The 10,993-nt window shown below is 45.3% G+C and overlaps 1 protein-coding gene across 1 annotated transcript in view; it reads right to left on the bottom strand.

Annotated features, from left to right (window-relative positions):
- LOC311055424 (extracellular serine/threonine protein kinase FAM20C-like) overlaps nucleotides 1–6,666 on the bottom strand; it is an 86,585-nt gene extending 79,919 nt beyond the window's left edge. Inside the window, exons 1-2 of the mRNA XM_084071616.1 lie at nucleotides 5,135–6,666; nucleotides 3,464–3,692 (exon numbers count right to left, since the gene is read on the bottom strand). Of these exons, the coding sequence (XP_083927742.1) occupies nucleotides 3,464–3,692; nucleotides 5,135–5,660 (755 nt within the window). The 5' untranslated portion in view covers nucleotides 5,661–6,666. The remainder of the gene's footprint in view (nucleotides 1–3,463; nucleotides 3,693–5,134) is intronic.
- Between the last annotated feature and the right edge of the window lie 4,327 nt (nucleotides 6,667–10,993).

Here is a 10,993-nt window from a genome sequence, read left to right as displayed (position 1 = left end):
TAAGTGCGTGCGTGTGTGTGCGTGTGTGCATGCATGTGTTAACGTGTGGGTGTCTATGTGTGCTTGTGTGTGAGTGCATTAGTGTGCGTGCGTGCGTGTGCGTGTGTGTGTGTGTGTGTGTGTGTGTGTGTGTGTTACTGTGTGTGTCCGTCTGTCAGTGCGTGCGTGCGTGCGTGCGTGCGTGCGTGCGTGCGTGCGTGCGTGCGTGTGTGTGTGTGTGTGTGTGTGTGTGTGCGCGCACATTAGCGTGTGTGTGTCTGTGCGTGCGTTAGTTTGTGCGCTGTGTGTGGGTGTGCGTTAGTGTGTGTGTCTGTGCGTGCATTTGTGCGTTCGTTTGTGTGCTGTGTGTGTGTGTGTGTGTGTGTGTGTGTGTGTGTGCGCGCGTTAGTGTGTGTGCTGTGTGTGTGTGTGTGTGTGTGTGTGTGTGTGTGTGTGTGTGTGTGTGTGTGTGTGTGTGTGTGTGTGCGTGTTGTGTGCGTGCGTGTGTTAAAAATAGCCAGAAGCAGGGGAGAATACAACAATGAACTGGGCGGCGCGGCGCGGTCACATGCATACCTCAGTCACAATTAATTATTTCCCTAATTAAACGGACACTGGCTTCAACAGGACTTCAACGTTACTTTAGCCCCACTTATTATAGGCAAGGTCCAGCTGGTGCACAATGTAGGGTCTGAGGACCCACAGGGGGTCCAAAAAGACCTTCACGGGCCGGTAACTCTAGAGAGCACCACACAAATTCATGCACAAAATATGTCACACATTTATAACAAAACTGACAATATGTGTCAGTTTAACAGACGAGCTGGGAGTGGCCTCTTCTGTCCCCTTTGAGGGACCACCTCACTCCTTTTCAACCTTATCTTCATATAACCCATTAAGAACGGGAAACTTTTAGCTTGGGATCCAGCCTGCTTCGCTACGTTCGGCGGACTTTTTTTTCTCTCTTCGCTTCTCAGTCTGGAATGCCTCCTATCTCCAAGGGAGGCGGGACATGGCATACGGCTGGAATCGTGCCGTGGCTTCTGATTGGTCTGTGGTGCGGGGCGGGACAAAAGAAACGCTGTGATCGTTGTGATTCGTCATTCATTTGAACAACATCCAATCAGCAACGACGTTGCCTAACGTAACATATGTTGTTCCAGTGTAGTTCTGCAAAACGAGTCAATAGGAGGCTTTCCAGACTGAGAAGCGAAGAGAGGAAAAAAAAGTCCGCCGAACGTAGCGAAGCAGGCTGGATCCCAGGCTAGGAAACTTTGGCTATTCAAAAAATACCAGATTTACATTTAAGCTCATGAGCGTGTAGATCTGCTATTTTTATTTTTTCTATCATGAAAATGTGTGCAAATCTTGTATATATGTTGCTATATATCAGTGGTTCTCAAACTTCATGTCACGGACCCCCAAAATGTATTTGGCCGCCGACCCCCATCTCAAAATATGTTGTTCCAGGGACCACCCCCCCCCCCCAAAGCAAAGATCGGAGTTAACAATGTTTGCTTTAAAACATATATATATATATATATATTAAAAGATTTGCACACATTTTCCACAATTATTCAAAAAATCACACCCTGTGTGAAGGAAGCGGTGCCTTTGGGGCGGGGCTTAACTAATTTCAGTTCGTCCCTATTGGTGGTCTGAGTCCACTTACCAAATTTGTACTTGGTAGCATGCTGCAAACTGGAATGATGGCTGTTTAAAGCCCAGCCAATGGGCAGACAGAGGGGGCGGGGCTTAGGTAATTACATTTCGTCCCTATTGGTGGTTTTAGTGCATGTACAAAATGTGTACTCCGTAGCATGCTGCGAACTTGAGTTATGGCTGTTTAAAGGCCAGCCAATGGGAAGACAGAGGGGGCGGGGCTGCAGCAATTCATGCTTGTCCCTATTGGTGGTCTAAGTCCACATACCAAATTTGGACTTGGTGGCATGCTGCAAACTGGAGTTATAGCTGTTTAAAGTCCTGTGCCCTAAACGGGCGGACGGACATAACAGACGCTGGGGGTCCCTGGACCCCGCTTTGATAACTTCAGCAATTCATGCTCGTCCCTATTGGTGGTCTAAGTGCATATACCAAATTTGGACTTGGTGGCATGCTGCAAACTGGAGTTATAGCTGTTTCAAATCCCGTGCCCTAAACGGGCGGACGGACATAAGAGACGCTGGGGGTCCCTGGACCCCGCTTTGATAACTTCAGCAATTCATGCTCGTCCCTATTGGTGGTCTAAGTGCACATACCAAATGTGGACTTGGTGGCATGCTGCAAACTGGAGTTATAGCTGTTTCAAATCCCGTGCCCTAAACGGGCGGACGGACATAACAGACGCTGGGGGTCCCTGGACCCCGCTTTGCTAACTTCAGCAATTCATGCTCGTCCCTATTGGTGGTCTAAGTGCACATACCAAATGTGGACTTGGTGGCATGCTGCAAACTGGAGTTATAGCTGTTTCAAATCCCGTGCCCTAAACGGGCGGACGGACATAACAGACGCTGGGGGTCCCTGGACCCCGCTTTGCTAACTTCAGCAATTCATGCTCGTCCCTATTGGTGGTCTAAGTGCACATACCAAATGTGGACTTGGTGGCATGCTGCAAACTGGAGTTATAGCTGTTTCAAATCCCGTGCTCATCATCCCGTGCTGATACGGACGGACGGACATACGGACAAAGTCAAGCTTAGAGCGGTTGGCACCGCTAAAAAATAGCAGATCTACCAGCTCATAGCGCGGCACTCGGTGCCGCGCTATGAGCTTGTAGATATGCTATTTTTGAATAGCCAAAGAAATCTTAAAATGATCACAGATGCGTTCCGGATCTTAATGGGTTAAAACAAGAACAATGGCTTCTATTTCAGAATGCTAACTTTCAAAGAGGAGAAAGGCTGTGTTTTCTATTGGCTTGAAACCCCCCATCGATGATGTCACTGGTAGGCAGGTTTCTGAACTTTCCACAGTTCCACCAATGAGACACAGAGTCATTAGACAGAAATGGTGCCATCTTATATTGAGCATTAGTGAGGACCAATTATAAAAAGACAGATATGATTGAAAATGCGTGATTGCCTGATCCAGAAAAGGTTCAGAACACCAGAAAGAGATCCTCTGACCTTGTTCCCCCCAAATTCGGCTCAAACATGGGTAAACATGCATTCTACTATGCTGCCATGTGGAATGACCTACTGTGGGCCCCCAAACTTGAGCTTAATTGCTTGGAGCCCCCAACTTGTTAAATCCGCCACTGCACACAGGTCCACAATGGCAACAATGTTGTGTTATCCTTTTAACATTAATGTTAAGGATAACAATAATGTTATCCTTTTAACATTATTGTATAACTGTACCTTTGTACTTTTTGCAAACTGTGTTAATAATAGTATTCAATCAATCGATCAAAATCAATCCATCAAAACCACATGCTTTTTAAAGGGCAACATCGCCCATTCATTCATTTAAAACAAATCTATACCAGTCTTGGTTTCCGCCGGTGGCCTTGGAGTAGAACCTCATGTCGGTGTTGACGTTGAACAGGGTGTCGTCGTCCGTCAGAGGGGGGAGGTCCGTCTGGTACAGCGGGTGCTGGAAGAGCGAGGACAGCCGCACAGACACACCGCCACCGATGGGGACCCCCGCGCCGGCCCTGCTGCCCCCGCTCGTATCTCTGATGAGTGGCTTGCGCTCCCCTCCTCCTCCTAGGGCTGGGTGGGGGGGATAATAATATGACTTCAAATCTATATCGCAAATATTTCAAAAACTTCTGCCTCGATTTATACGGTTATTGGACGATTACTAAAAGAACATTAAAAAATAGTGAAAATAGATCACGCTCGCAGCACGTCACAATATCAGTGGTTAATTATCAGACTAATCAATTTGGTCAATTATAATATATCGTTGCTGTTGGGCAGAAACCTCTTATCTCCATTTCCTAACTTTGTGTGTGTTTTTTTTTCTTTTCGTAAATGAATGCCCTACTTTAGTGGTTTTCAACCTTTTTCATGCCAAGGACCCCTAAATTGATTTGGCCGCGGACCCCCATTGGAAAATGTTGTGCCAGGGACCCCCAGAAGCAAATATTTGAGTTAAAAATGTTCACTTTAAAAAAATATTATGTTCAAAGACTTGCACACATTTTCATGATTTTTTCAAAAAATCGCAGATCTACAAGTATGAGCTTGTAGATCTGCTATTTTTGAATAGCCAAAGCGAAGTGGAGAAAATGATTGTGACACTATGTTAACTAATTTCGCTGGGGACCCCCTGGTACCCCCTCAAGGACCACTGGTGGTCCCCGGACCACTGGTTGACAACCACTGCCCTACTTGATCATACTACAGCGTCACACAAAAGCATCAAAAGTGTCGAGCTTGTAGATCTGCTACTTTTGAATTTGGTTTCCACCCACAGAGACTAGGCTATATATAATTTGATTAATTTGAAGTCAGTGTCAGTTATTAGTTCTAAATCAGGGGTTCTCAAGTGGGGTCCGCGGACCCCCAGGGGTCCTTGAGGGGGTTCTAATAAGTGGGGCCCCCAAATGGGACCCAGCAAAATAGGTTAATATAGCATATAGTCACGTTTCCACCCTATTTGAAAAATATCAGATCTAATGTGTCACAATGTGACACTTTGAGAGCTTATAGATCTGCTATTTTTTTTAAAAATTGACAAAAATCTTGAAAAGAAAAATTCGAAAATATTTTAACACCAAAAATATTATAGGAGGGGGGGTCCAGCTGATACAACATATCTTCAGATGGGGAGGTCCCACGGTCAAATACCTAAATATCAGCTGGTCCTTGACACAGCTTAAACAATGTTTGAGAACCACTGTTCTAACTTCTAGTCTAGACATCGATCGGTAACCGAAACATATATCGAATATCGATATTCTTAATTAATTGAATACACAGGACCACAATGGAAACAAGCCCCTAGGGCTTTTTGTCTTTAAATCCTTTCAACAATCATTGTAAATCGTACCTAGGCTAATTGCAAACTGTAAAATAAAGTAGGCTATTCAATCAATCAACAGAAAAAAAAAACAATGATCGGTTTCGATAGCCTGTTTTTCTGTTAATTGCCAAGTGGCAATTAACAGAAAAACAGGCTATCGAAACCAGCCCCCCCTGTACCCTACCTCCTCCACCGCTCCGCATCAACTGCTTGACCCGCTTCAGGGACTCGGCTCTGTCGCCTCCTCCTCCCCCTCCTCCAGCCCCTCCAGCCCCGCCGGGGACAGAGCTCTTCTCCAGGGAGGAGCGCGACAGCGACGCGGCAGTCAGGTTGGAGCTGCTCGGCTCCTGGCTGAAGTCCTGCAGGATCCGGAGCGTGTGCTTGTTGTTCGGCCAGCGGCCCGGTTCTCCTCCTGCCGCTGCTGCTGGAGCTCCAACTCCAACTCCAGCTCCTCCAGCTCCTCCAGCTCCTCCTCCAGCCCCATGAGCTCCGGCCGCCGCCGGGTGCTGAGCGCACTGACAGCCGCCCCTGGTGCTCCCGTCTCCGGGTGCATGGGAGGACCCGGAGCTGTCCGCTCCTCCTCCTCCTCCTGCCCCGCCGCCGCTTGCCCGCTTCTCCAGCCGGGGTATGAGGTCTATCATGATGTGCATGGTGCAGGCCACCAGGAACACCATGAGCAGCAAAACGCGGAATTTGCGAAACAAAATCATTTTTTTTTTTGATCAATTGATTTTTATTATTTTATTTATTTTTCTCCACAAAAAAAAATAATAACACAAAAATCGTTGTTTTATCTTTTACTTACAAGCGCAAAGCCGAGTATTTAACGTCAAACATGGGTAACAAAAAAAGGTGGATTTAAAAAAATGATTGGTTTTCTGTGATCATTCCACTATAATCCGTCCGTTTGTGTCCGTTATGTCAGCATTGTAACTCCATGCCACCGTATAGAGCAGTCAGGATCCCGGGTCTCTCCTTACAAACAATACCCTGAATTCTTCCTCTCCAGCCAGGTGGACAAAGCACTGACTGACCGAGGCACCCACCCACCCAGCACCCAGCACCCACCGGTCACTTCAAACAGCCAGACGAGACGAAACGACCATCATCAGCTCTTTATAAGGAGCAAAACATTCATTATTCTGCATTGATCTGCTTTGGCGAACTGAAGCTTTAACACAGCAACCAGCAGCAGCAAAGGAAGGGAAAAAAAAGAAGTCGAAAATATTTCTCACTTTAAACGCAATGTGATTCTTCTTGCTGTATGTGTTCTTATAAATCATGTCCGATGCGAACTGCAAATGCCTTATTCTATGTGTTAGCTGCCTTTATAATATTAAAAAAAAAACATAAAAAAGAAACAAAATATAAGTTCATTAAGGGTTCACTAGTCGCCGTCCTCCTAATGTGTTGTTAAGAAATTATAATACAAAAATACACATTTTTCGCATCAGTGTAGTAGTCCCAATTATAACAGGTGATCCGCTGGAAAAGGATTCCTTGGATGGATGCCGTTCCGTTCCGTTCCGTTCCGTTCCCCTTTATCCTGGACCAAAGATCCAGTACGTGTCCCGTCAGTCCGTCCGTCACCGACCAGCCAGCCGCCCCGGTGACACCGCTCTATTGTACCGCTCCTCCTCTAGCTGCTACTGGGGCAGCAGGTGCGACGACAAGAAGCCACGGTTCTGGTCTCCCTTTTTACACTTGTCCCGTCCGCCTTCCTCCTCTTCTTACACCCAAAACATACACACACACGCACACACGCACACGCGCACGCGCGCGCGCACACACACACACACACACACACACACACACACACACACACACACACACACACACACACACACACACACACACACACACCTCAGACACACACGCACAAACACCGCCTCCTCCTCCTACTCTCCTCTCCTCTTTCTGTGTGGAATGGTGCTCCCTCTCCTCTCCTAGAGGTTGTGTGTGGTGGGGTGTGTTAAATATTACGATCAAAACGCTTGTGTGTGTGTGTGTGTGTGTGTGTGTGTGTGTGTGTGTGTGTGTGTGTGTGTGTGTGTGTGTGTGTGTGTGTGTGTGTGTGTGTGTGTGTGTGTGTGTGTGTGTGTGTGTGTGTGTGTGTGTGTGCGTGCGCGCGTGCGTGCGCGCGCGTGTGTCCTCTTCCCCTGCCTCAGCCAGCCAGCCAGCCTTGTCGTCATGAAGCAGAGGCAGAGATTGGCTGCCTCCGTCGGTCTAACAGTAAAGAGGAGGTCTAACAGTAAAGAGGAGGTCTAACAGTAAGGAGGAGGTCTAACAGTAAAGAGGAGGTCTAACAGTAAGGAGGAGGTCTAACAGTAAAGAGGAGCAACAGTGGAACGTAACGCACTGCACTTTGAAGCCCTATTAAAACAGGCTGGCTGGCTGCAACCCTGCACTGCGGCGGACAGAGGGCGTAGTTTGACACGATTCAAAATCAGTGCCAGTTCAATAAATGAGGTGGAGTCCACGGATTTTCTCAACCTGTGGTCTGGGGCACACTGGTGGGCCTTGAGGATACTGCAAGTGGGGCCCCCAAATAATTGCCAAAACACTACGATTTTAATGATTGTATAATGACGATATTAAAATAATTCATGTAATGTTATTTTTTATCCCACAATTTTGTAACCCATTTTCTTCACCCAGTGCCAATTGCCTATGTAATCCTGGGCACTACTCTCCCTCTGCCAGCCTGGGGAGAGCCCGGAACTGAGCTCATGCTTCCTTCAATGCATGAGGATCTAGCAAGCCGCTTCTTATCACCTGACAGGGGGGAGTTTCCCCGGTTGGACGTAGCGCATGGAAGGAACGCGTTATTCCAACCAGTTCCTTTCCCCTCCATCAGGCGCCCCGGCTGACCAGGGGGAGGTAGTATAGAGACCAGGAATACTGCATATTTTTTATGAGGGTACCTACCTTAGGGCAGTGGTTCTCAAACTTTTTCATGTCAAGGACCCCCAAATTGACACTTATTAGCCCGCGGACCCCCATTTCAAAAGATATGCCAGGGACCCCCATAAGAGAAGATTTTTTACGGCTCTAGCAGTGATTCTCAACCATTTTAATTTCAAGGACCCCCAGTTTGACATGCATTAGGGCTACAGACCCCCATTTAATGGCATTTCTATCACTTGGACCACAATTTATAGTGTAAAATCTATGTCAATTTAACTCTGAGAGTGTACAAATGGAACCAAATGGACCCGTTAGGGTCCATTTGGTTCCATTTGTACACTCTCAGAGTTACAGACCCATAAGGGTCCATTTGGTGCCTAATCTATCATTTAGCTGGGGACCCCCTGGAACTCCCTCAAGGACCCCTGGGGGTCCCCGGACCCCACTTTGAGAACCAATGCCTTAGGGGACACGGGGAGAACATCACATTCCACACTCTCAGTAGGAGTAAAAAGTGGGAGCCTCTGAGATGTAGTGAAGTCGAAGTGGCCAATAAGTTTTGAAAAATTAAATACTAATTTACTCAAGTAATTAATAGCCTAGTAGGCTACTTGAGTAAATGTACAGTTACTTTCCACACTGATTTTTAACAAAATGTATGTTAAATTTAAGGCAAAATCTTTAAGCCATGACCATATATGGGAATATAGTGGCATCTGTGGCTCTGGACAACCAGATCTCTGTATCTGTCAGTCTTTGTCCCTTTTGTGCCCATATATGGTGATCGCTGATGTCATCAGTATATGCCCATATGGGCATGTCCCATTTTATGGAGCAGACTGATTTGTTTGCGGCTGGGCCCGATCTACCATATGGGCACTTTGGGCACGTGCCCAGGGGCACCTGGGCATCAGGGGGCACCAAAAAAAAAAAAAGTTTATTTTTTTTTCATTTTGCAGCTATCTAATACGAGTGAAATAAAGAAATGATGTCAAATGTCAATTTTTTTCTCAAAATTGTCAAATTTTGCGCTTTTGCGCGCGTGCGCGAAACGGGCACCCGCGCGCGGGCGCATGAGGGGGGGCCCATTGCAGTTCCAGTGCCCAGCGGCACTGAGAGGTGTTAATCCAGCCCTGCCGCCTGACCTCCCATTAGCCAATTTTAAGATCTGCTATTGTCAACAACAAAAAAAAAAAAATAGACATTTGAAAACTTGAAATGGGCCATTCTGCATAATGAGTACTTTTACTTTTGGTACTTTAAGTACATTTTGATGCCAATACTTTTGTACTTTTACTCAAGTACAATTTTAATTCCGGACTTTTACTTGTAACAGAGTGTTACTATATTGCAGTATTGATACTTTTACTTAAGTGAAAATGTTGAGTACTTTTTCCACCACTGCTGAAAGGTTAGCATGCTGAAATAGACTGCTAATACTTCTCCTCAAGTGTGACCTTCAGGTATAAGTAGGTATAGTTTTTTATCCACCACTTAGGCCACACACACAGTGTGTCCCGTCTCTCCCTGTTGTGTGACAAACAGGCTAAAACACATTTTCCGCATGAGGAGGACGGAGTGCGTTTGGTAATATTTCAGCCTGGCAGTCAAAAGGGCCTGTAATTGGCAGATTGAATGAACTCCACGCCTCTTAAACTGTTATTCATTTAATCCTGTGATGTGATATATTCCATCAGGCAAAGCTCCAATGATGGCTGCACACCGCCAGTAATTACCTGGAGTGTTTTCTCCCCCATGCAGTTTAATGAGCGCTGCTGCGTCATTGCATTTCATCCAGAAAAAAAATAGCCTGTGTTAAGAATGCATGATGTGGGGTGTGTTCTGACTGACAGGCCTCCATGGTACGGCCAGTGGTAGGCCTACTCAGATATTTTACTTAAAGGAGTAGTTCACCCCAAAAATGACTTATTTTTCATCAATTGCACACTCACTCCATGAAGCCTTGAATCCATGGATTTATTTTTGTTTTTGTGGCATTCCTAAGCCAATAATTTGATTCCCGTCTCCTACCGGCTATAATAATGTATCCGATAGGAGACACAAAGTAGATTATTTGTGTCTCCTACCGGATGCACACCCGGTCATCAAATTATTGGCTTAGGAATGCCACAAAAACAAAAATAAATGCATGAATTCAAGGCTTCATGGGGTGTGCAATTGGTAGAAAATAACTCTTTTTTTGGGGGTGAACTCCTCCTTTAAGTAAAAGTAGAGATACCATTAAAATACAAAATGTTACTTCAGTAAAAGTACAAAAGTATTGAGTAAGTATATAAAAAAAGACGAACATTATAGCATCATTATGCAGGGGAGTGTATGTCCATTTAGGAACACATAGCCTCATATGCAGGTGTGTTCATATAACATGCCACCACCGCCCTGAGGCGAGATAAAAGAAAGTAGCAGCAGTTTGTGCAACAAGGGAAGGTGCTATGTAACCTCATGTTCTCAATAGGTGTAATCCACCAATGTAAGTGTTGAAGTAGATCTTCAGAAAAGCCCAACACACAATAAAGGGCTGACAGACATGGTCTCGCAGGTTAAGGTTTTATTGCCTATAAGCGCAGGTATCTATACAGTAGGTGTAATGTTAGCTGCCCCCTTGTGTATTGGCTGAAGGTATTTTATATGCTCCATCACTTCCAGCGGTGGAAAGTAACTAAATACATTTACTCAAGTACTGTGCTTAATTTTGAGGTACTTTTACTTTACTATTTCTAATTATTTTGCTTCTACTCCACTACATCTCAGAGACAGATATTATACTTTTACTCCACTATAATTATTTGAAAACTTTAGTTACTAGTTACTTTTCAGATATAAATTATGATATTATGAAACATACATTAACCACTTTAGCCCTATTTTATACCTAGGCTATTTGAAAATAGCCGATCTACAAGCTCACAATGCGTCACATCGACGTCAATTATTTGACAGCTTAGTCACTAGTTATTTTGCTTTAAGCATTTTTTGGGCTTGTTTCTAAAGTGTAGTTTCTTATTTTGGCTCATTTCTTCCTATGGTTGTTTGAACCAGTGGTTCTCAAACATTTTCAAGTTCAGGACACCCCAAATTAAATTAATTTGTTTTGTGAACCCCCCAGACGAAAATA

The sequence above is a fragment of the Gymnoscopelus microlampas genome (assembly GCF_963454915.1).
Source record: "Gymnoscopelus microlampas genome assembly, chromosome: 11".
Lineage (NCBI taxonomy): Eukaryota > Metazoa > Chordata > Actinopteri > Myctophiformes > Myctophidae > Gymnoscopelus > Gymnoscopelus microlampas.
Note: the sequence above shows the minus strand (reverse complement) of the source record. Positions and strands in the feature narration are given on the sequence as shown.